General features: G+C 36.7%; 1 protein-coding gene across 3 annotated transcripts in view; it reads left to right on the forward strand.

Annotated features, from left to right (window-relative positions):
- The window catches only part of ZNF385B (zinc finger protein 385B), a 342,813-nt gene that overhangs the window by 17,025 nt on the left and 299,019 nt on the right, over window positions 1-26,769 (forward strand). Inside the window, exon 2 of one of the 3 annotated variants that reach the window (XM_061135163.1) lies at window positions 7,559-7,696. The exons of the other annotated variants lie outside the window; for them this stretch is intronic. Within the exon in view, the coding sequence (XP_060991146.1) occupies window positions 7,559-7,696 (138 nt within the window). The remainder of the gene's footprint in view (window positions 1-7,558; window positions 7,697-26,769) is intronic. 3 annotated transcript variants of the gene reach the window in all.

Genomic DNA, 26,769 nt, shown 5'->3' on the forward strand with positions numbered 1-26,769 from the left:
GGTTCTCATCTGGGACTCACTGGAGGCTGCAGGCAGCTGACGCATCACCTGGGTTTGGTCGTCTCAGATGGCCTCAGGCACGTCCAGCAGGTGATGCTGGCTGCAGGCTGGGTCACTCTCGTCAGCAGACTTTCCTCTTGGAGGTTAGGCTAGGCTTCATCACACGTGGGTCACAGAGTCACGCTGCTGGGTAGCTAGACTGGAAGCTGCAACCACAGGGTTCTTTTGGTCCACACCAGTCACAAGACCACAGATTCACCTGGTAGAAAGCGAGACTCTGCCTCTTGGTGTGAGAGGTGGCATCTTTCGTCTGGCTAAACTGAGTAGATTTTAAGCTGAGGACGCTGTGGGGGCAGAGTGGAGAAAGTAAGGATGGATTTTGTAACAGGAAGTGGAGGTAATGGTTTGGAGGTGGAAATGGAGGGCAAGATCTGAGGTTGGATTGTCAGCTGGAGCGTTTTATACTGTGTTCTTTTCTTTGCTGCCATATTCTGTGCTTCTCTTTGATGCCTCCAGGAGCTTCCGTTTTGTTTTTTTTTTTTCTTTCCTTCTTTTTTCCAGTCAAAGAGAATTTATTTTTAATCTAAGAGGAAGTTATTTTAGCCATAAAATATAAGAATGACTAAACAAAGAAAAGTGTAAAAACATAGGACCTGTGTGCTTGTTATTGATGATCCCTTACTCTCATTCCTATCTACAATCAAGAAACAGCTTCTAGGGTCAGAGCACTGTGATAGATATTGTGACTATTACTATGTGTGTGGAGGCTTTTCAAGAACATAAGTCACATTTCTTACACGGAAGCTCATATATATTTAAAATGTAAAATTTATCTTCAAAAGCATTTTCTCAGACACTGTTGAACTTTGGAAATTAAATGCAAAACTGTAACACTCTAGAATTACCACAAGATGGTGCCACAGTATACTGAAAAGAAGATATTTGCCTTATTCCTCATCCCACCAGATTTGCTGGAACTTAGCAATAGTGTGGAAAGTGATGTACAGAGACATGAGAATGTATGTGGGTCGGGACACGCTCATTTGACAGACTTTTTTTTAGCATCTTCTGTGCTTTAGGTAGAATCTGTAGGAGGAATCAGGGTGTGTGTGTGAGAGAGAGAGAAAGAGAAATGAGGAAGGGGTAGGGGAGATTTTTTTCTCCAATTTTTAGAAATTAAACAGACTACTTAAATATCTTAATATCTCTCTCTGGAAGAAATTACAGTCTATTTTAAAATATATTAACTACAAACAAAGTGTTGTGTGATAGATGCAGAGATAGGACTAGATTCATCGATATGATAATATCTTTTCCTTTTGCAGGAGAAACATATGGTTTTAAATACATTCCTTTTCTTCATTTTTGATGAATCAGTGTGCATTTATAACTTAACTATGAAATCTTTTGCAAAATGTAAGTGCCGTAGTGAATGTATATTAGATTAATCGTGTGTCAGTGAGTATCAGTGAGTTTCTATCAGTAAGGATACTAGGTAGATAAAGCATTTTGGTGTGTAGGTAGGTGAGTTAAATTATTTTCAATGCACCTATTTCCTTAGACCTCTTAGTTATAAGTCCATAACATCTTTTCATGGAGGAATTACTGTGTAACTCATTTATTAGATAGAGCCCATGTGATTTCTATAGTTTTGCAGGAAGGGACAGACTTGGAAGGGGAAAAAGTCTTGGTCAAAATATCACAGATGAGATCATTGAAAATAGAGCATATGATTTCCTTGGTATAAATCCCAGATCCTTATGAGAGAGTATAGGAATTATCTCTTGGAATAATTCAGACCCAATGATGACACAGTAGAGAGAATACTTATCTATTTTTCTGACTCTTTGTCTTATCCAGTATTGATCACTATAAGTTTCTAAGCATTTTGCAAAATTGTAATTTAATTCTTCCAAATAAGAATAGAGTTAGTGGCCCATATCTGTACTCCCCAGGTAAGTTGAATTGAGTTTTATATTGTAGGACTTAATTGAGGTTGAAATTCCTTATGAATGAGAGTACAGCAATTTGGAATAGGATGAAGTCTCAAGTTATAATTCCAGACCTCCAAAATGTTTTGAGATAGAGCCTAGCCATTACGGATTGTGTCAGAAATCTAGAACTATACCTTAGGTCACCTGAAAAAGTCCTTAAAGAACAGCTCTATATTCTGTACATGTGGCATAAAAATGTTAAAGAAGGATGTCGATTATATAAGTACAGAGCCCTAAGGAGTTGATATGTAAAGGAGTTTGAGTGGAACTTCTAAAAAAAGATTTAATAGGAGTGATTGGCCCTATTTTAGTGAAGGACAGATAGTCTTTTGCTTTAAGAATACTTTGGACTATGAACTTTTACATGTATCATATTTATTAACAGATAACTTGTTTTATATCATCTTGGGTTTCAGTCTTTGAAGAATTAAGATTTAAAATTTTTAGATTTTGAAATTTAAAGACTGTCATGATAAGTGTCTGGGTGGCTGAGTGATCCGAATCATCAAAGGCACCCTAAATATGGGTGTCTTACAATAGAATACATGTATGATCTATTTTAAGCTTATCTAAGGAGAAAGGCTTTCAGTAGCTGGCTCAATAGGAACTAAGATTATTGAGTTCAGATTCTCACTGGGGGATGAATGTATGGTCACCCCGACTGACCACCTTTCTTCACACAGATGTTCTACTTTCATACTTCGTTGGCATCACAGCCAAGGAGGGTGTTGGACATTGCTCCAAGTTAGACAACCTTGTACAATGGTATAGCTGACCATGGGGGTGCTGTTCCTCCTCGGCAATCACAGTTTTTCTGGATCCAGTTCTTAAGGCAAGTTGAGAAACATGTTTGCACTTCTCCTGATCACATGAGGAGTTTAGAGGAACTGGGTGGTCTGGGTATAGTATTTTTCAGGGGCTGCATATGATGGCATTTTCCATCACGTCGGCCCGCTTCATTTTCAAGGGGCTGTCTCTGGTGGGCCTGTCTTGCAGCTCAGAGATGTTGGCCCACATATTCTGAAACTTTATCTTTTCTTATGTGGATGTGATGTAAAGAGATGTTGATTTTATTCCTGGGCAGTTACTGACTCCAAATAATCAGTTACTTTTAGAAATTGCAAGGATTTCATCATACCACCAGGGCACCATTTTGGTTGCTAAAGAAAGATTTGGCCAAATTATGTTGTACTGTCAGAAATGAATAAACGCTATTGCCTTTTTTCCACAGGAACATGACTTGGGATCGTATTCTAGATTATAGCCATTATAGCCACATATGCCATTGTACTTTGTACAGTGAATAGGAAGACCATTTTTCTCCCAAACGCCCTTAGGATTCTTCCCCACTGCAAGTCTGGTTCCCAAAAGGCACTCAGGAAAGGCCTTTATTTGAGGGGTTAACTGTCGTTTTGGGGGACTTCCCAGGTGGTGCTAGTGGTAAAAACCTGCCTACAGTGCAGGAGACATAAGAGACATGGGTTTGATCCCTGGGTCAGGAAGATCCCCTGGAGAAGGGTATGGTGACCCACTCCATTATTCTTGCTTTGAGACTCCCATGGACAGAGGAGCCTGGTGGGCTACAGTCCATATGGTCGCAAAGAGTCAAGACGACTGAAACGACTTAGCAGCACACACCTATAGTTGTTAATTTTTTAAAAATAAAAGTTGTATATATTTAAGGTGTTCAACATAATGAGTGGATAAACACATAGTGAAGTGATTACTAGAGTCAAGCTAATTAAATATATTTGTCTCTTCATATATTACTTCTTTTGTGTGTGGTGAGAGTACCTGAAATCTAGTTTTCAGCAAATTTCTAGTTCATTTGACCCTTGAACAATATAGGTCTGAACTGCATAGGTCTACTTATGTTGTTGTTCAGTCGCTTAGTCATGTCTGACCTTGTGACCCCATGGACTGCAGCATCCCAGGCTTACCTGTCCATCACCAAGTCCCAGAGCTTGCTCAAACTCATGTCCATTGAGTTGGTGATGCCATCCAACCATCTCATCCTCTATCATCCTCTTCTCCTTCTGCCTTCAGTCTTAGCGTCAGAGTCTTTTCCAGTGAGTTAGCTCTTCGCGTCATGTGGCCAAAGTATTGGAGCTGCAGCTTCAGCATTAGGCCTTCCAATGAATATTCAGGATTGATTTCCTTTAGGATTGACTGGTTTGATCTCCTTGCAATCCACTTATACGCAGGTTCTTTTTGCTAGTAAACCCTACAGTACTAGACGATCTGCAATTAGTTGAGTCTGTGAATACAGAGAAGCTGTGAATATGAGGAGCCTCGAATATGGAGGAGCTTTGGATAAGGAGGACCGACTATATAAATTATATTCGAGTTTTCCACTGTGAGGAGGGTCAGGCCCCTATCCCTGGCATTGTTCAAGGGTCAGTTGTGTTCAATACAGTATTATTTTTGTCATCATGCTATACATTAGAGCTCTAGACTTGTCCTTCCTTTGTGTTATAACTGCAACTTTTAATTTTTTGAAAAGATCTCATAGAAGATGGTGAATATTCTGTAGGTCTGAAATCTTAAGTCCAGTGTCAATGCTTTGCTGTGTTAATACTCTTCAATTTACTTAGTATAAAAAAGTATTTATTTGGGAAATAGACTCATAGGAAAACTCCAAGTAAACACAATATAATATTCATGTGTCTTAAGAATATATTTTTAAAATGGGCTTTAATGTTATGCAGTTTGAATATAGATTGTAGAGTGTTACTTTTTTTCTGTAAGTGATTTTAAAGAACTCCTGTCCCAAATAGTGTATAAAATAAAATATGGATGTTTACTTCAGAAGATAAAGCTTTTTTTTTCCCCTGAAATTCTCACATGTGATGTTTAATATTGTGGATGTGTTGTTTTGGGGAACAATGAGAAAAGGGTGAGATAAACCAATGTTTTATGCTTCATTCTGAAAACACATTTTCCTTTTAAAATTTACTTTTGAAAATTATAAAGTATAGGTTGCTAAAAGAAGTATTTATGTCAAGTCCCTTTCAGTCTACATTACTTTGTACTATTATTTATTATACTACTATTTATTATTATAGAGTAAAAGTCCCTTTTGCTCTCTGTTACTGAGTGTAGAGTAGGTCACCAATGAATGCTCGGCGCTCTCACCGTTGTATCTCACAACGCCTTGGCGCGGGAATTCTGAATGGCTTCTTCTCACCTTCTGTTCCCATGTTCTAGTTTTGCCATCTTGCATTATAGCGACATCTCTGCTCTCCTTTGTGTCTCAGTCTTAATAGCACCTTCTCGTAGTTTTTCCTTATCCTGTTAAAGCAGTACTCATCTCCAAATCTCTTGCCTGAGCCAGAGAACACTGCTGAGGTACTGCTTTCCAACCGATAACCTTATAGTAGTTTAGGTAAACAATTTGTACACATCCATAATCTCTTACCTGCAGTTCCCCAAAACTAAGAAACTCTGAAAATTAGAAGGTTTTGTAATTTATACTGATGGCAAAACCTGACCTGAACTGATGCGAGGTTAACAGTAGTCTTTATTTATCCTGTCTAGTATTAATATGCACATATTTTGCTGCAGAATTGTTACTATGTCTGATTATAGACTGTTGCCCTCGACTCTACTGGAAGTATTATATAATTCACAGTATAAGCAGAGTGTTATCTTTATAAAATCTGAAAGCATTTGAATTCTGAAATGCATCTGGCACTAGGGATTTTAGATAAGGGATGGAGGACCTATAATTAAATATTTTGGTTTTTATTTTAAGCTTTTTTCTTATTACCAGGGAGTTGCATGTATTATATGAGTTCTCATAATAATATGAGTTCTAGGCACACAATATCTCATAGACTATCTTCTAAGACAATAAAAGTACAGAAGAACAGAGAGAGATGACATGAAATAATTTCTGAATCAGTGATACCCAATGCCATTTCTCATAGTCCATTCAGTTGTTGTCCTAGGTTATTCACGAGGCACTAAATGAATGGAATTCAGGCAGCAAAAGTGATCATAAAGATTTAGTACATTCTCTTATGACTTGAGTATGTGTAACCACTTCCCCCTTCAACACACACATGTGCATCTCCACTCATATATGTCTGTAACTGTCTTCAAGGAAGAACAAGCAGCTAGTGTCCTGCAAGGAGGCAATTCCACACCTAGGGACATGAGACTACTTAGGGGAGTTTGATGTTTAATGTTGCTCCAGTGTGCTGTGTTCTGTAAATATGTGTTGTGGCATAGTTTTTATTTTTATGCAGATGTTTTAGATTAGATACTACTAAATATATCTATGTCTAAGAGCTGTGAGTATTATAACAATTGAATACGGTTATCTATAGAAGATCTGCAAATCAGGAGTTGCATTTATTAGATCCTGATTTGCTCTGCCTTTAGAGTCTCAATGGGAACCTAAAACTCATTTTTCAAACTTTGAATAGAACCTTACATATGTGCTTTGTCAGTGCTGCCTACTGGGAATTTCTCCCAGTTATTTTTATGATTTTTTTGATAAATGTTTTATGTCCCTTTTACTTTGCACTTTGCATGCACATGTCAAAGCTCTATATTTTGTTATCTCAAATCATTGCTGCTATTTTCTGGGATTTAGCCACCTTGTGCCTTTTTAAATCTACGTCAACTGGCTCTTGCATCTTATATTTTACTAATAAAAGAGGAAGGCTGGTGAAAGGTAAAGGTATAAATTTGAGGGTGGCTGGGTTAGGGATGTATGGATTTAATGAGCTGTAGATTTAAAAAACATAGTAAGCAATGAGAGACTATGGGGTTAAAAATATTCTCTTCCTTGTATGTGTATTTTCTCATTACACAGACTAAATATATTTAAATGTTTATTGTTTAAAAATTCATCTTAGAGTAAAATTGATAGTATTTTGCCCTGGCATAACCTTGCACATTTTTACTATTATTATTTTAATTTAGGGACAGGCACTCAGGGGTTAATGGATATTTAACTTGCTTTTTAACAACATCTGTGTCAAATATATGAAATTTTTTTGTTGCTGTTACAGTTGTAATAGCCTCTAGTGATTTCATTTGTCTGTAGAAAAGTCCCAGGGACCTATAGCTATTTTGTTTTTCTGTAGCTTTTATGATAGGTCCTTATAATATAGACCACTGATTTCTTCTCTGTTATTTTGCTCATTGTTGAAAAGCCAGAGCTATTTTTAACATTTACACAATTTCAATAGACGATTTCTTCATTCCACAAGGTTTGGTGCTAAATCTGTGGAGCCTTTCATAATCATATCCTTTTCGGGGTTTGCTTGAATTTGATCACAGTGGCTGATTTCATGCATTGATAATGAAGGCTTAGGTTGCCTGTTTCTCAGCATAAACCCACCTCGGACTTGTAGGTTGACAGTGCTTCTGGCTTCAGCAGGCGTGGAGATATAGAATTGAAATGGCTCTGTTTTCTTTCCAAATGACTCAGAGTGTGCTTGTCCTTCCTTAAAATGTTGCCAGCGTGTAAAGGATTTTCAATGAGCAGTGCAATAAGCCGGCATCTGGGGAGGTTTGGAGCTGCGCTGATATAGCGTAGGGCTGTCACACAGATCATCAGGGTTGGAGCCAAGTCTCCGCAGCCCCGCGTGTGACACTGGCCACATCCTGGAAGTTTTGTTTATCCAACTTGGTTGTTCCTGAAGCTGGTGGAAGCCCTGCCAAGATGTGGAGTGGACTTCCTAGCAGAGGTGAGCATTTTTATTCTAAAACTTGGACATTGGGCTCTGGGGTGTCAATAGCAGATTCTTTCGAATGCTGTGTTGAATCCTGGGGAGTTGTCAGTTGTTTTTTATCACGTCGCGCTGACAGATCTGAAGGGGTAGCAGTGAAGAGCCATATATATGATTCTATAATTTTGGGGGGAGTAACTCCTTAAATGGATGTAATAGTCTTCCTTTTATTCTGTGCTAGCTGTTTGCCGAGGACATCTTCCCAGTAGGTGACTTCCTTTGCATTTTAAACATTCGGAACAAGTCAGTGATATTATGTTATTTGCTGTCATTATTAAAAGTAGGCAATTAGCAGTGTTATTATGTACTTCAGGTGTGTATAATAAAGGCTATGAACTAAATGTACTTTGTAGAATCTTTGCTGTGAAAAATATATAGCAGGAAACAACAGATATTTATGAGATAACTAAGAAAGTAAGTGAAATAGATTGCATACTAGAGTTGGCACCTTGTTAAGCTTGACATTATTAATAATTAAAAGTTATGACCTGTCATGCACTGGACAATCTAAAGTAATTGATTTTCGGAGATATTATATTAAATGAGAGGAGGAGAAAATTAGCAGCATTTCTTCATAAAGCATGTTTCAATTAGATGTGACATTTTAAATGTAGCAGATTTTATCATTTAAATGTAAATAAAGGACTGACACTCAAATGGGGAGTTAAATGAGTAGATAATCACGCTGAGACAGGTCTGATGTGGCTTTATCAGTATAGAGTATTTGAACACTAGCCTGATAAGGGCAAACTCAAAGTTAGCTTCCAAGTAGATGGAGTCCTCTTGCTTAGGCTCTTCTAAACTCTCAATTCCTACGTGATGAGAAGCTGTTTCTAAAGAAGAAAGGACTGTGACAGTTATGATGTATTCAATAGCAGTATGCTTATTAAGTGCCTGTTTAGTATGTTAGGTCTGCAGAGAAATCTATTTTTATTTGATTGGAAGCTGGCATGGCCCATGGGGTATGTATATATATATGCGTGTGTGTGTGTTCCTGCTAAATTTATTCAAGGCAGCTGTTTTATAGCTTTCAGCTCTAAAGTTATAGATAAGTGTGTATTTGTTTGACGGAAGATTCGAGAACCCCATTTACTGCCAGTACATGTAAAGCTTGGCTAAGCACACGCGTCAGGAGCAAACCGCTTGTGTTCGCCAATCTGTCTCAGCAAGTCCCAGGGCCACTATCTTGCTTGAAGCCACTGTGTGCTTTTGAAAGCATGAAATTAGTTTTATACTGAGCACATGGTTTCTCATTTAGCAGCTCTTTTTATGGTAATGGTCAATTTATGGTTCACTGCCAGGATTTCGGTGTTCTGTCAAAGCTGATAGCTTCTGCTAAGGTGTCTCTAGGAGATAAATTTTTGTGAAGCAGAGGGAGGGGAAGACCTCATTAGACTCTCAAGAAGAGACTCTTACCTTCAACCCAGTCTACCTTCCAGAATGCGTTGTCATTCCTCCAAAGTTCCTTTATGCTGTTTGATCCAGGACCTACAGATTCAAAGTTGCTAACATGTACCACTTTGTATCTTACTTGACATGTGACATCAAAATGGCCATGTTCTGAAATGTAAAGTATTTGTTCATCTTTTCGCAATGCATTTGTATAAAACTACTCTATTAGTGCTGACTATATTATGTCATTCATCATCAGGCTTATCTGCTTGCTTGTTAATACATTCTAGAGCACTGTGGGAGAGGGTAAGGCTTTTATATATTTTCTAGTTGATATAAACTACCCATACTTCATTATACATATATGTGCTATGAAGAGGGTTAGTTAAGGAACAAAATTACATTGTCTGAAGATACATTAAAATGTTAAAAAAATGTCTTCTTTCATACAACTGCCTCATCTTAAAAAGCAAAAGCTCTCAATGCTAAAATTATATAAATATTAAAAATAGTTTTTGTTCTCATAGAGTGATAAAAGATGAAATGTATAAGCAAATGTTGTGAGAATGGTTTCCTCAGCATTTTCTTTCCATCAGAAAATAACCCTTGTTGAAAGTTTTGCTGGTAATAATGCATTTAGAAATAGAGGTGATCAAAATTAACTACTAGGACATTTAATAAAATGTTTATTTTTGGGTTTATTCTTTGCATGGCAGAAATAAATCTAAACAGGTGAATTCAGATACATTGAAATGGTGCTATTATACTTTTTCTTTCATTTGATTTTGACAGTGGAACTGCAAATGCTTTTAAAATCTTGCACTTACTGATTTTTTTTCTGGTTAATTCTTGGATCATTGCCTAGGTTAAGCGATCTCACATGATTAAGGATTCAAGAAAATGTTATTTATTGAAATGCAGGGATGTATTATGTGCCATTACAATTAGAAGATCTTCTGTTTTTAGATGAAGCCTAATTTTAAACTATTTTTCTTCTGTCCTTTTGGGAATGTCATGTCACAAGTCATCATCAGATAGTCAAGGGTATTTCATTTTAGATTTTGACTTACCAATAAGTGTCTTATATTTCTCACTTCCCCAAAGCCCATGAAACAAATTGGGTTTGTGAGTTGAGAATTAGAAGGTTAAAAGGGCATTGAGATTTTTTTCTCTGAAACTCCTGATAATGTAATGTGTTTAGTACACGAAACCTTTAAAGAAGTTTTAGAACATCAGAATTCTCTTAGAATAGTGAAACTTGTCATATTACACAGATCATGGAAAATTCATTAGAGGAAGTGAAGGATAATTTAGCATATCTGCCTGGAGTCTTAGTAGCAATTTTTCTTCACAAGAAGGATTTAGAAAGTTATGATGAGTTATGATGAATCTCAGTGATGTACCTGCATCTTTTCACTTTTCTATCAAAAGATAGCAATCTGGAATTGCCTTTAGCAGATTTTAAAAATGATTAGTTATGAAATATAGCAGATGAAGTCAGCCTGTGTTAGTTGAGAAACAGAATCAAAGTGTTCTTCAAGTTCATTGAGTTTTCCTGTTGTATACATTCAATAACTAGTTTGGACTATCTATATACTCTGATTTCCCTGGTGGCTCAGTGGTAAAGAATCCCCCTGCCAATGCAGGAGATGTGGGTTCAATCCCTGGGTCAGGGAAGAGCTCCTGGAGGAGGAAATGGCAACCTACCCCGGTATTCTTGCCTGGGAAATCCCATAGATGGAGGAGCCTGATGGGCCATGGTCCATGGAGTCACAAAAGAGTTAGACATGACTTAGCAACTAAACAGCAAATCTATATACTCTGTTGTTTATTTTGAGGTATGTTGCTGTGGTGATGAATAATTTTTAATATAAGTATGTCCCATAAAATATTTAGGACATATAAGTGCTATATATTACTTGTTGTTTAGCTGAAATGCAAATTTGAGTTACTGCCCTGTATTTATTGGAGAACGAAATGACAACCCATTCCAGTATTCTTGCCTAGAGAATCCCGTGGATGGAGGAGCCTGGTGGGCTGCTGTCCTTAGGGTCGCACAGAATCAGACATGACTGAGGTGACTTAGCATGCATGCATTGGAGAAGGAAATGGCAACCCGCTCCAGTGTTCTTGCCTGGAGAATCCCAGGGACAGAGGAGCCTGGCGGGCTGCCGTCTATGGGGTTGCATGGAGTCGGTCATGACTAAAGGACTTAGCAGCAGCCCTGTATTTAATATGGGAATCCTACCTGGCTTCTATATAAGAAGTTGAGTTTCTAATTATTACCTAGAAAACTGGGTCTACCAAAGCTCAAGTGGAGGTTTCTCTTTTCTGTAAAAGCGATCAGTTTCTACTGTTAGAGTTTATGCCAGGAAACTCCTATGATAAAGTTTCTGTTTGAGAAACTTAAAATGGTATAAAAAATAGGATTGTTGGAGCAGAAATCATGAGTAAGGCTATGAAAGCTTCCTTGTCATTATTGAGATAAAATAATAAAGACAGCACATTGAATAATAGCTGTCAGTAAGATTTTAAATAAATCACGAGAATTATACAATTTCTAATTGTTGAAATCCTTTGCCAACTAGGACATTTTCAGGATTTTTCTCACTCAACGGGTTTGAGATACTTATAAATTAATTTTATTTTGTTGCATAATGAGAGGTCCCTCCTTCAAGGCCCTTCCACCCTCCATCTGAATTTTATTCAGTATTAATGGGCCTTTTGATTTTAAGGCTCATATTTTGGACTGCTATTTCCTAGGTTTCTCAGGGAGGCAGTGTATCTTGAAAACTTGACTTAGAAGGATCCTTGGATTATTCAATGTACCACAGCTGAGTAGAATAAACATATTTATTGTGTACCTACTATATGCCTTATATAATATCGAAATATTTATAGGCAGGTTTTTATTGAATTCTTATTACAACTTTATATTAGTGCACTATCCATTGTACAGATGCTGAACTATTTATCAAAAATCCTACTCCCAACCTAGAGTTACTCTATCTTGGCTCTGAATGTCACTCTTACACAACTGGGCAACCTGCCTAGAGGAGAATAAAGGCTCATCTTCATATATCTCACCTAAGACTGTATTGCAAAATTCTCTTTGCTCACTTAGTCTTTTCCATTACTTTTCTTCTCTCTTTTCACTTCTTAATATCTCCCTCCCCCACCACTATTTTTGTAAATATCCCCAACAGGAGTGACTGGACATCAGTATCTAATTTGATTCTCAAAATGAGAGAAAATATATGGAGAACTGAATCCTAAAAACGGTAACAGAATTTTGTGTTAGAATATCTTCCAGGTGATTACTCAATAATGTAGAGGCAATGTTCAGAGTAATTTCTTCAAGCTACACTTTTTATACCCAGTCTAAGAGGCCACCTCAGTTCTGTAGTCAGGTGACATGTCAGACCAGGAAGCCTGTTTTGAGCCCAGATGGATCAATTGAGTGTGAGAGCAATTAACCCAAGTTTAGAAATGGATTAGCACTACTAGCCCAATAAGGAACTGCTTAGTAAATCATATCTTCTTTTAGTTAAATGGTAGCTCCCTTGCCCCCATGATCTAGTTAATTTCTCAATGTCTGTTATCCTAGGACAAATTATAGTTGACTTCCAATTTTTCATGCCTGTTAATGGTATACCACTATTTCAATTTTGTTATTTTGGATATCAAAAGATAGTATTTTTGGCCTCCCATCATCAATCTCTTTTCTACTTTTGCCTAGTTGCAAATGTTACTGTAATGTTACACATTACTTCTAATTGTTTAAAATAATATTGGTGGCCTTCTCTGGCATCTAAACTGTACTGTTTGGGAAAAGATTCTGATTCCTCCTTACCTTAAATAGCATTATGTTCTAGTCTCCATGTCAGCTCCAATGTCCTCCTACTTACGTCAGTCCTATTTGGCTGTGTGGTCTGTTTGTTATGGCAAAATGCCAATGTGAATCAGTAATTTAAATTTCTATCACTAAATACCTTCAAAAAACTTTTTTTTTTCTATGAAATTGTTCTCAAATTATAAGAAAAGGCACTGGTGGTTAAGTAAAAGTTGCCAGTAGTTTGGCAGACTCCATATCTATTAATTTCCTAAAAGATGATATTATCCAATAGCTATATTTTCTTGGCAAATGGCAGTTGAATAATAAATATATGCCTCCCACAGGGAATGCCTGTTCTGTCAGAGTGAGGAGACTTCTGTCTTATTTCATCCAGGGAGTCTGCAATACCACTGGGGCATTTAGCTGAACATCCTTTTGCTGACATTTCAGAACTGGTGTGTGAATTTCACTTGGAGATCTATGGTAATTCTAGTTCTATTTTTTTCTCTGATTCATTCTTTGGTAGTGTTGATTTTTTAGAAGATGATAGAGGAAATGGCTTTATATCCAGAAATGTTGTCTTTATTTCAGTAAGTTAAAGTTGTGTTTCTTCACTTGTTTTTTTTTTTTTGTGCAGGAGATACTGGGAAAGGGGATCTGAGTTTTGAGTAATTTCATTACTCAAATATTCAGGAGCTAGCATATTCAGAAATGAATCCACGGGGGCTTCTTTTTCTGATATCTGTGTGCATTTTATGTACCTTTATTATTGTACAACAGCTAATACTGCATCCATAATAAATTAGTTAACTCTTGCTTAACTGGAACTTTTGGATTTTGTACACTTTAGGTACACAAAGTACCAAAAAAAGTACCTTTTTTTTTTTTTTTTTTTTTTGAGACAAGGAATATTACTTTATTCAGAAAGCCAGTTGGCCAAGAAGATGGGAGACTAATATGTCATAAAAACCCATCTTATTGGGGTCAGGATGTCAGGTTCTTTTATGGAGAAGGAGAGGAGTTGAGGAAGTGTCATGTCTGGTGTCTGACTCTTATGACCCTGTTGGCTGTAGCCCACCAGGCTCCTCTGTCCATGGAATTTTCTAGGCAAGAATACTAGAGTGGGGTGCCATTTCCTATTCCAGGGGATCTTCCCAATACTGGGATACAAACTGCATCTCTGTGTCTCCTGCATTGGCAGGCAGATTCTTTACCATTGAACCACCAGTGCCACTGTTGGGGAATTGTTGCAGGAATGAGCCAATTCTGATTCACAGATCTGTTTCTTTGACTTTAACCTTTTTTTTCCCGTTACTTTTGTTATTAGAGTGATGCATAGTGGCCTGCCTCAGGGAACCTTGCCCCTCTGCCTGAAGAGATTAACACATTCCCTCCCTGAGGTTGGTCTTTCCAGGAGATATTTGCAAGATAATGTTTTTCACTTGGGCTTCCCCGGTGGCTCAGTCCGCAAAGAACCCACCTGCAATTCAGTAGACCCAAGTTCAATCAGGGTCAGGAAGATCCCCTGGAGAAGCCCGTGGAGTTCAAGAGTCACACCGCAGGAGCACACATGCACCCCAATGATGCAACAACTCCCCACTGTCAGTGTCTAATGCACAGTCTGGTGACAGCTGGTTCATCTCACTGGTTCATCAGGTGAATCTTTCTGGGAGTGCCTTCTATTGGTGCCAGTGTTCCAAATGTTGAGATTTATTTTCCTTTGTTCCTATTTGGAAAGTGTCTACTTTACATCTGTAGACTTAGAAATACTGGACCTCAAACCTAGGAGGAAGCATCTCAAGGAATTTAGTGCTTTTTTATGTATGGGAAGATGGGAGAGTCAGGGCTCATTAAAATTATTTCCTTGGTGTGAGGTACACAATCATTTTTATGCAAATAAGGAGAACAAGCAGTGGATGCCATTCTGTGTACCCAACAGTTAGAAACCTTGTACTGGGTTGTGAATCATGCTTTAATTGGGGTAAGGAGAAACATGAATGGCTTGGAAATGGTCTCTAACACGTATTTCTTGCTTCAGAACCTTTACATGTTTATACTCATTTAATCCATATAACAACCCTATAAGTAAGTACTATTATACCTATTTACAGCTACAGAAAGTGAAGTTTGGAGAGGTTAGGTTACCTGCCCAAAGTCATGCAGATAACTCAGCTGGGATTGGAACCCCGGAAGCTGGACTCCAGAATCCATGCTTTTAACCATGTCCTAGACTAGCTTTCTATAAGATATTTAACAAACTCTTTCTTGATGTCATTTTGTGAACACAATAGAAAGCTGTTGTCTGAATGACAGTGGACTTTAGTGGGTTTAAAACTGCTTGAACGCCTGCTCCAAAGTGTGCTGTCATGTCTGACTCTTTGAGACCCTGTGGACCGTAGCCTGTCAGGCGCCTCTGTCTGCGTACCTGGCCAATGTTAACTTAAAGTGAAGCTCCAGGACTCTGCAATGACTTGGTGAGAACATTGGTTACCGTGCCTTTAAATTTATGGATGATATAAAACTGATAATAATAACATAGGAAAATAATAAAAACATAGGAAAATACAGCTAATATAAATCTTGATATCGAGGCCATGTCCTATACCATATAAAGTAGAATCTCTGACCCCAACCCAGAAATCAGTATTTTTAAAGCTCCCAAGGTGATTCTATAACAATGTGCAGACCTACTTAGAACCATTGTTTAAGAAAGATGAACCAACTCCAACATGATCAATCTCAACTACAGTACATGGAAAAGGGAGTGAAAAGAGATGTAGGAGATGTAAACTCATATAAAAGTCAAAACCATGTTATGATTACCCCCACCCCAATCTTAGTGGTGTCTTGGGTGGGACTAAAAGAACTAGAGTATCTATAATAATGAAGCTTGCTCAGCTGGCCAGAGCATGCCTGGGCTTTAAGAGAAATGCAGAGTTTAGGTGCTTTCATTTGAGAGGGAGCACCATGGCCAAGGTGCACTGAATACTTTATCAAGGAGAGATCATTAGAGGATTTACTGTATCACAACATACGCATTATAGTTTTTAAATTAAGCTTTCAGGTAAAATTAAGATCAGTGAAATGGACTTTTCAGGAAGGAAGATTTTCACTTGATATAAAGAACTTTACAGTAGAGCTGTCTGAATTTGAAGGGATTCCTTTTGGGTATATAGAATACATTCCTCATTGGTGATATTGAAGCATAAAACACAGAATATGACTCAGGTGTGTGATAAATGAGGATAAGGATTGGATGGATGGTTAATTTAGATGAGCTTCCAAATTCAGACTGTATAGTTCAATGACCATGTTTAAGTTAATATATATGAGTGACCATTTGTTGATTGCATTAATTCTGCTTCTAAGAAGAGCGGCAGAGCACAGTGATAATGGAAAGAATTCCTGTGAGGTTCAAAGCCAGGTTTCACCACAGCTTAGCTGCATAACTATGGGCAAATTCCTTCACTTTCCAAGCCTCAGTTTTCTCATCTTTAAAACAAGAATAATAATAGACTCCACTACATGGATTTATAGTAAAGATTGAGTGAGAATAAGGTATATAAAGTTCTTTGCATGACAACTTGAAGGAAAATAGGAGAAATATGAGATAATCAGAAGGTATCATAGGAAAAGCTGAAAGGTTGCCTAGTGATGACTTTACGATTGGCATGTGGCAAGTATTTTAATAAATGTAGTGCATTATTATTTACAAATTATTCTTTGCTGTGTTATAGCTGTCTTCTAGTAAAAATTAGGGTCTGAGAGATAAAACCTAAAGAAGGTTGAGAGACAGTGACTAGAGTAGAGGAGACCCAAATGGAGTGGCACAGCATAGAAGGTTTTGGGTAGGTAGATGCTACGTGAAGAATTAGAATTGAGTGGGAAAGAAAGGGTTATTGTAAAAGGGAATCAGAGAACCTTATTGCTTATGACTCCTCATCTATTTCCATCCATTATTTCATTTGATCATTACCAGAACTCTGGGAAGTATAGTAGAAGTAGTATTTGCTCATCATACTAATAATAAATCAGATCAACAAAAGGATAAGTAGTTTGCTAAAGAGAACAGAACTGAAAGTCGAGCATAGACCTCCACTCCACAGCTTCTGTGCATCACACTGGCTCCCTCTGTCTGGTTCTGTCTGCCGCCCCACTTGAATGGTTACACTTCAGTGAGAACTTACCAGTTGACTATAACCAATGTGTTGAGGTTTCAAAATTAAGGGAATGTGATCAGTGAGTTGAGTTTAGTCCAAAGATAAAGCTTTCCTGTTGATTGGAAGACAGCTTCTAAAGGTTAGAATGATAATTAAAAACTCAAGTAGTAGCTTTACCAGTCAAGGATGTTAACATCATTATCACATTTTATGGGATCTGAATACTTAAAGGACTCCCTGTGTAATATAATTAACTATCCTTAACACACCTCATGCTAAAAGGTGAGCATCTTAAGCGTGGTATAACAAATCCAACAGTTAATAGAAATCACCATATATTAAACGTTTAATAGTTCAATGAGTCGAGAGAGGAGAAATTGTAGCAGACTGAAGTTTGTGCTTTGATTTCAAAAGAGCTAAACAATATCTGCAAAATGGAGAGAGAGAAAATATGCCATGATTTATTTTTTAGACAAAGTTGTAAGTCCCCAAAACATTGTTGTATCAAGCAAGACAAAATTTTATAAATTATTCTGCATACTCTTATTTCAGTATGTGTATTATAAGCATAGATGTGCCAATTAAAATAATTTTTCAACTAATCAGAACCTTTCATTATTAGCTGCAATTGCCACAGTTATGCTTCTTTCTGACAAGGTGTTATGTTTATTATTCTTATCACAGTTGAATATGTTTATAAAATGCAAAAATAAATAGTTAAGGTACATTTCAGAAGCAAGCTCTTTGCCCAGAGTTAAGCATTTCTATATCCAAACAATATACATGTTCTATTAATGTACTTACCACAATGTGTATTATTATTTTAATCCAAACGGTAAACATGTTCTCTTGTTGTACTTACCACAGTGTGTATTAATTATTATTTTAATGTCTTCCTCCTCTGCTGGACTGCCTTGGGGATGCGAACTATGTCCTAATTTCAGTAGTGACTCTCAGAGCAACACTTGGCACATAGTATATAGTATCCTTTCAGCACTGACTAAAGGATAGGATAATTGAATACAGAATCTGTGAATTCTTGTGGCAAACTCTATAAATTACTTGATATTGCTGCTCATAAAAATATTCATTCTTGAATTAAAATTACAGTGAGATACTATTTTTCTTACCTCAGATGGGCAAAATCAAACCTTATAATGTCACAGTGAATTAGCAAGTATGAGGGCATAGGAACATTCTCATGCATTGGTGATTGAGGTGTAAATTGGTTCCTGTATTTGCAGGGCCATGTGGTGATAACTACCGAAACTTAAAATATACAGATCTTTGGCCCATCAGTTCTACTACCTCAGATCTGTTCAACATATATGCTTGCATATGCATACAAAGATACATAGAGCAATACATTTTTTGCATGTATCTATAAACAAACACAAGATTTTATTATAGCACTATTTATAATAAAATCTAGAAAAAAACCCAGTGGTAGGTGATGATAATTATGGTTCATCCATGTTGTTTGATATTGTCTTAGCCTGGGTACCATATAGACTGGCTAACTTATAAAGAACAGAAATTTATTTCTCACAGTCTTAGAGTCCCAAAGTCTGAGAACAGCGTGCCAACAAGATTGAGAGAGGGCCCTCTTCCAGATCCCAGATTTCTCATTGTGTCTTCACATGGCAAAAAGGTGAGATCCCCATTTCTTTTATAAGAACATGAATCTCATTCATGAGGACTCTACCCTCATGACCTAAGCACCTCCCAAAGGCTTCACCTTTGAATACCATCACACTAGGTGTTAGGATTTCAGCATATGAATTTTGGAATCACACAAACATTCAAAGCTTAGCAGATATTACGCAGTAATTTAAAATAAGGCACCTCTACCTACTGTATAGCATAGGGAACTATATCTAATCTCCTGGGATAAAATACAATGAAAAAATATGTATATGTGTGCATAACAGAGTCACTTTGCTCTACAGCAGAAATTAGCACAACACTATAAATCAACTATACGTCAATGTTTAAAAATTAAATGAATAAAATAAAATACATAATAAAGTAAAATAATAATTGATGTGGAATAGTGTACACATATAAGTAAAACAAACAATATGTGTAAAAGATTTATGTGTGCTTCCCAGATGACACTAGCGGTAAAGAATCTGCCTGCCAGTGAAGGAGATGCAAGAGACACCAGTTTGATCCCTGAGTCAGGAAGATCCCCTGGAGAATGAAATGGCAACCCACTCCAGTATTCTTGCCTGGAAAATTCCATGGAGAGAGGAGTCTGGTGGGCTATTGTTCATGGGATCACAAAGAGTCAGGCATGACTGAATGAGCACACACATACATACATATACTTACAGAGAATGATATATACAGCAAGGAGGAGGGAGGGAGGACAGGAGGAAAAAGAGGAGAAGAGAGAAAAGAAAGATGAGATAAATGATTTCATGAGATAAATGATTTCATAGAGAGACTAAAGACTGAATTCAAAGTGGAATAACTTTTAACAATAGTCCCTTTTGTATGGTTTGAAGTAGACTTCATTATGCCCTTTTGTACGTTTGAACTGTTTAAAATATACATAGTTTACTTTTGAGAATAAGAGATCTATTCATATAAAAATAAAAGATGGTAGAAGTGAAGGGGAGATGGAAGGAATATGATGTGATCAAAAATTATCACAGGAAAAGCTCATCTTGCAGGGTTGCAAGATGATGACTTCACGGTTTCTAGCTACAGTTATTGTATGGGAAAAGATGTAAAGCAGAAGCCATTTCACCAAGTAATTGGATGATGATCCAATATGTTGCCCTTCCCCCACCCCCCCAGTCAAGGTGAAAAATTGGTGTTTGGTCAAGTTCTGAGCAGGTATTGCATTAACTCTTTATGATTATTTCTAGTGCCTGACTGATGGTTTGTTTTTCCTTCCAGAACTTGCTAGAATACACTTCTCAAGTACTCATTATTTGAACACAAATCACTTGAGTGTCCCTCTCTTAAGATCCTTCCACTCATCTTATTCCTGAGTGTTCATTTACAAGACCAGGGCCTTAGGGGATTTCAGCTTTGTGAAATAAAAACTTCAAAAAATATCCCAATGCAAGTCACACTACCATATTAAAAGGAATGGAAGAGAGAGAAAGACCACTTTAAAATATTAGTAAGGCATGCCTTAAATCCACAAATAACAGGATTCCATGCTGCACTGAGCTAACCCTATTTAGTAATGGGTTGGTTTTTAAATGTCATACATTTTGTTCTCTGAGAAACTCATAACTCTGGGTGATCTTACCTTTGGGGTTGAATACAAAGTCATGATAAAATGATGGGCAGTTTATTATGAATTCCCTTGCTTCTAGGGGTTTAATGCTGAATTTGAATGTTAATTTAACACATTTTCAAAATCCCAGCTGAGCTAAAGTGGGAGTGATTTTATCTTATATTCAATATCAGCTTGCAGAGATGTGGCTTGACTTGATTAATATTGTGATCAGCTGACTATTGATTAACTAGACATTTTTCCTTCTGTCTTCTAATTGGCCTAAATTGGCTGTACTGCTACTTGCTAAAAATATACTCTTAAAAAAATAAAATATACTCTTGTTTTCATTTGAAAATGATACTACTGGATTTTCACAGAGCTGTAATATGTTGATTATATATATATATATATATATATATATATATATATATATATATATAAAATGATACACAGATAATGACTGGCATTTATGCATTGCCTACCCAAGATTAAGGGTAACGTTTGTGTTTGTGAATCTATAGCAGAGCCAGTTAGACAAGAAGGCCATGATATTACTCTCATTAGCCCATGCTCTAATTGGCTGAACTAGCTGGACACAATCCTAGTTCACCTATGCTAATAATTCTATGGATTTTCATCTTTCTCTGTCTCATAAAAATTACAGCAGATTCAGAGCAGGGAAAGATGAGTTCCAAACTCCACATTAGAAAGTTTTAAGAAGTTTAAAGACATGTCCAATGTCCAAGAATCAGCACAGGGATGATAATGCCCAAACCACAAAAGCTGAGCATTTTTACGAGGAAAGAGAGATCTTAATCCAAATAAGTAAGTTTCATTCCTCAATAGGCATTATCTCCTTATGTAAATATTAGTGCCTAATAGTGGCCTGCTTTTGGTGTCTGGAGGTTAGGGTGGCTGTGAATAACTTTCAGGAAATAGCATTTTGGAAATCAAGCAAGCTATTTGCAGAGGGCCAGGTGTCCAGGTCTCCAGGCACCCCTATGAATCAGTTGGGGAGCTTTTAAATAGTACCAATCCCCAGGCTCTGCCTTGATTAAATCAGAATCACTGGCATGGGGGTGTTTTTAAAAGCTCTTCAGTTTGTTTTTCTAAAGCTTTAAGAATCAGTCATTAATGGGGTTTGTGCTTGACTGTGCAGGTAATGCAGTCTTCAAACAACAACCACAAGTGAGTTAATTGTGAAGGGAATGTTTAGAGTTTGTGATTTGGCATCAGGTTGTCACAAGTTCAAACCTAACTCTTGACTCTCATTAGCTATGTTGGAATGTTCTCTAATCTATATAAAGTCAGTTTTTGTAAAGTGTACCTCATTGGGCAGGAGCTAATGGTCAAATGAAGTAACAAATGCTTCAGAGCCTGGCACAATGCTTGAAAACATGGTAATTGTGAAAAAAATAAAAGCAGTGGTATACCTTTATAAGCTTTTACTCTTGACTACCTCTTTTGTACAAAATGGGAACAGCATTAGCCAGGTCCGAACATTATAGGTTGAAAGAAAATGTATACATGTTTTCTTGAAGAAATGGATGTATTTTGGTTTCCTAAATGTATTTCTAAAAACTTAATTTATTTTATTTTATTTATTTTTTTTTCATTTTTTCATATGTAGTTACAGTTTATTTTATTTTTTTTTATTTTTTTATTTTTATTATTTTATATATATATATATATATATATATATATTTTTTTTTTAGTAATGATTTCCATCCTGAAGTCCAAGTTACATTTTTACAGTAAAAAGAAGAAAAATGATCCAGTAGACTGAGTTATAAATATTGGTGCCTTAGGACATGCTGATTGTTGTGGAAAACCATGGGGTGGCAGGGATTCTTTCAAACATAATTACACATTTGAATTTATTTGCTTCCCTTTTATCTTGTTATCATCCTCTTTTTGTAGCATAAAATTGTTTCTATTACTTCATACCAAACATCTTGTCTATAAATGACTTTCCTAAACATTCATTTGCTTAATCAAGTGTTTATTCAATAGTATTTTTTAAGCATAAATTTTGACCTAAATTCTTTTATCAGCATAGGAGGTGTATCCAATTGACAAATGAACTGGGTTGCAATAATTGATTTGTAAGTTAATTAGTAGCTTTGAAGTATTTTTTTTATTAGATTTAATATTTCAAATTAGGTCTGTGCTTGTAAGTCAGCTAGGCAATAAGGGGGTAAAAGGGGAGAGAGATTATCAGAAGAATATCACATGATGTCCATAGGAAGAAGTGAAATTTAAACTAGCAGTAGAAAGTAGTAAGGAAGAGGGACCCAGAAGTTAGGTGTTAGGGCCCCTAACACCTAGGGCCCCAGTTAGGGCCCCAGAAGTCAAGGTGTATACTGTAAGCGTTCTGTTTTAGCAAGACCAGTATTTAACTGCTTTTCTAGCATTGAGTTTGCATGGAAGAAAGTCCTCTTGGAGCCTAGGAAACTAAGAGAAGAAGCTGTTTAAAATTCTTTATAGGTGATATTTCTATGATATATCATCAAAATGGAACCTTTTTAAGAGTTATTAATGATTAAACCAGAACCCAGGCATAAACTTAGGTTGCCTCATACTGGGTTGTGTGGTCATTCTCACAAGGGTGTGGCCATACTTAGAATTTTCCCAGTACAGCTTTAAATAGACGAAACAAGAATCCAGATATAGTTAGATTTAACAATTTAGAATTAACAATTGATGCAGTCTTAACCTTGGAACACTTCAGTATTCAATCTCCTGCCTTCCTGATTGCTAATAGTTATGTGACCCTTTAGAATATTTGGGAGATTAGAGAAGACAAGTTTTCATATAAGCACAGTGCAACTTGAAAATAAGAATGAAGTTGGGTAAGGATCTGTACTAGTTAATATCTCTTAACTTGAAAACACAAGGCTTATCCTCTTGGTTTTTATTCAGATGTTGTCCCTATAGTCTTGAAAAATACTGAAAGGTTTACAACTGTTTACATATTTCATTTTTTAAGACCATTTTTCACTTTTAACATGCTTTTCCCATGGAATTTCCAACTAGATTGGGTCTACCTCCAGCTATCTCAAACTGAGTTTAATCACCAGGAAAGTTCTATTGATTGTCAATGATGTTTACTTGATTAATTCAGTTCTAGCTGTGTTGCCTTTTTACCTATGTCTTTCAGCATGTCCTAGAAAATTAAATGTTTCCTTTTGGGATTTTCAGTGAATTTGAACTGAAAAGAAGGTTCTTTTCTTTTCTTTTCTTTTTTGAGTAGAAAAGAATATTCTCATTAGTTTTCTTGAATCTAATTTTGACCCCAGTGTATATATTTTATATGAACTACATTTCTTGAAGACATGTTTTAACTCCACTGTGTTTTTTAGGATTTAGTTTATTCTCTGTCTGATACTTGAAAGTGTTAACGACTTGAATCTTTTCAGAAGACATTGAGGGTTAGATTTAAGAAAAATTTGAAAACTATTTGTGCTACCCTTGTTTTAATGATCTTCTATCATTTTCTAACTTGATCTTTTATCAGAAATTTCTAAATGGGTTTTAAAGATATAAATACATAAAATGATAGGACTGTTTTTGAAGCATGCGTGTTTAGTTGCTCAGTGTGTCTGTCTCTTTGCGACCCCGTGGACTGTAGACCACCAGGCTCCTTTGTCCATGGAATTTTCCAGGCAAGAATACTAGAGTGGGTTGCCATTTCCTTCTCCAAAGCATCTTCCTGACTCAGGGATCTAACCCACATCTCCTGTGTCTTCTGTATTACAGGCGAATTCTTCACTTGCTGAGCCATGGGGGAAGCCCATTTTTGAAGAGTATATATCAGTTGATTTCTTTCAGTCTTGCCATAAATTGTCGTTGATTTTTTGTTGTTGTCTTTCCAATTGAGTTTACAGGTGTTGTCTTTTGCAATTTCCTAAACAGTAATAAGGATTTCTGATGACATCAGTTTTGGGAGAAGAAAGTATGACTTTTTGAGACCAGGTAACAGTAGACTTAAAACAAAAGTTATTTTTGAAAGTATTTATACATACAATAATGCTATTTTGTTTTGGGCAAAAAAATGATTGGCTATAATAAAGATAAATTTTTCATCTTAAGAAAAAATCATAAATGTGGCTCTTTCACACTGACTGCTCCCTTCTGTATGAAAGAGGTCATCATATGGTGAGGAAAAAACACATGAGTGTTGAGTTTTTTGGAATCTCATCTTGAGGCTGCTACCACTTGTCTGTGACACCTTGGGTAAGTCATATAACTCTCTGGGCTCCAAAGTTCTTCTCTCAAAAATGAGAAGTTCAGGCTATATTTTCAATATCCTTCGGCTCAGTGGTAAAGAATCCTCCTGCCAGTGCAGGAGACAGAAGAGACGTGGGTTTGATCCCTGGTTTGATAAGATCCCCTGCAGGAGGAAATGACAACCCACTCCAGTGTTCTTGCTTGGAAAATTCCATGGACGGGGGAACCTGGTGTGCTATAATCCATGGGTGGCAAAGAGTCAGACGTGATGGAGCGCATACACATACACACACACACAAGAACTTAAGCTGGAAAAGCCTAGGGATATGTTTCATGTGACATTTCATAGCCAATTTTTTTATGCTTCACATAGATTTCTAAAGATTGACTGCATTCGTAGTTTTAAAAAAGAGAAGAAAATGTGTAATGTGTTTTCAGTTCCTCTAAATGTGTTTCTCTCATGGGCTTCCCTAATAGCTTAGATGGTAAAGCATCCGCCTGCAATGCAGGAGACCAGGATTCAATCCCTGGGTCAGGAAGATTCCCTGGAGAAGGAAATGGCTACCCATTCCAGTATTCTTGCCTAGAGAATCCCATGGACAGAGGAGTCTGGAATGCTACAGTCTGTGGGGTCACAAAGAGTCTGACACAACTGAACGACTCACACATATACACACAATATGTCTAGCTGCTCTGAAAATATGAATAATTAAATGAAAGATTATTAGTGAGGGAGCTTAGCTGCAAGAGTTTAATCATGTGCATTTTGTTCAGGCAAATATCTCATTGACTTTTTTCTGAAAGAGTTAAACATGACAAAAGAACATTTGCTCTCTGAGAAATGGGGATGAACTGTCTTTGTTTTAAGATCTAGAGCATTTATTGTGATTGTGATATCCTTCAGAAATATCTTGAAGTGCCTGTATTGTATGTTGTCATCAATATGCAGGCATTTTACTACTAAATATCCTATTCTAGACTTCATAAAAAATGCCCTAGTGATGTGATCAGTCACCCAGTGAAAACCTGCTGCCTCTAAGCTAGACTAAGCATCTGCTCACAAGTAAGATTTCCTCCATGTTCAAAATAAATCTTTTTAGTCACTTTATGGTAGCTCTGATATGTTCCATATGGCTTAAATACGTACATTTAGGTGTGACATGGTGTTTTTCCATGGTGGTTATTCAAAGAAATTTTTATTTAGATGTGTTCATTGGTTACATTTTTAATCATATAATTCCCAATGTATCCTTGTTCTTCATGTAATTATAAATTTATGTAAACAATATATCTATGCAGAAAGACTACATGATGATAGTCTACTTAGGTAGAGTATAAATATTTTTGAGTGGTGAGTATGATTAATCCTTCTGCCTCTGTTAGGTCCATATTGTTTCTGTCCTTTATTGTGCCCATCTTTGCATTAAATATTCCCTTGGTATCTCTAATTTTCTTGAAGAGATCTCTAGTCTTCCCCATTCTATTGTTTTCCTTTATTTCTTTGTATTGTTCCCTTATAAAGGCTTTCTTATCTCTCCTTGTTATTCTTTGGAATTCTGCTTTCAGATGGGTATATCTTTCCTTTCCTCCTTGACCTTTCGCTTTTCTTCTTTTCTCAGCTATTTGTAAGGCCTCCTCAGACAACCATTTCCCCTTTTCCATTTCTTTCTCTTGGGGGTGGTTTTGACCACCACCTCCTGTACAAAGTTACAAACCTCCGTCCATAGTTCTCAAGCACTCTGTCTATCAGATCTAATTCCTTGAATCTATCTGTCACTTCCACTGTAAAATCGTAAGTGATTAGGTTTGGGTCATACCTGAATGGCAAAGTGGTTTTCCCTACTTTCTTCAATTTAAATCTGAATTTTGCAGTCAAAGTTCTTGATCTGAGCCACAGTCAGCTCCCAGTCTTGTTTTTGTTGACTGTATAGAGCTTCTCCATCTTCATCTACAAAGAATATAATCAATCTAATTTCGTTATTGACTATTTTGTAATGTCCATCTGTAGAGTCATCTCTTGTTTGGTTGGAAGCGGGTGCTTGCTATGACCAGTGTGTTCCCCTGGCAAAACTTTGTTAGCCTTTGCCCTGCTTCATTTGTACTGCAAGGCCAAACTTGCCTGTTACTTCAGACATCTCTTGACTTCCTATTTTTGCATTTGAGTCCCCTATGATGA

This window comes from Dama dama, chromosome 33, assembly GCF_033118175.1.
Source record: "Dama dama isolate Ldn47 chromosome 33, ASM3311817v1, whole genome shotgun sequence".
NCBI lineage: Eukaryota > Metazoa > Chordata > Mammalia > Artiodactyla > Cervidae > Dama > Dama dama.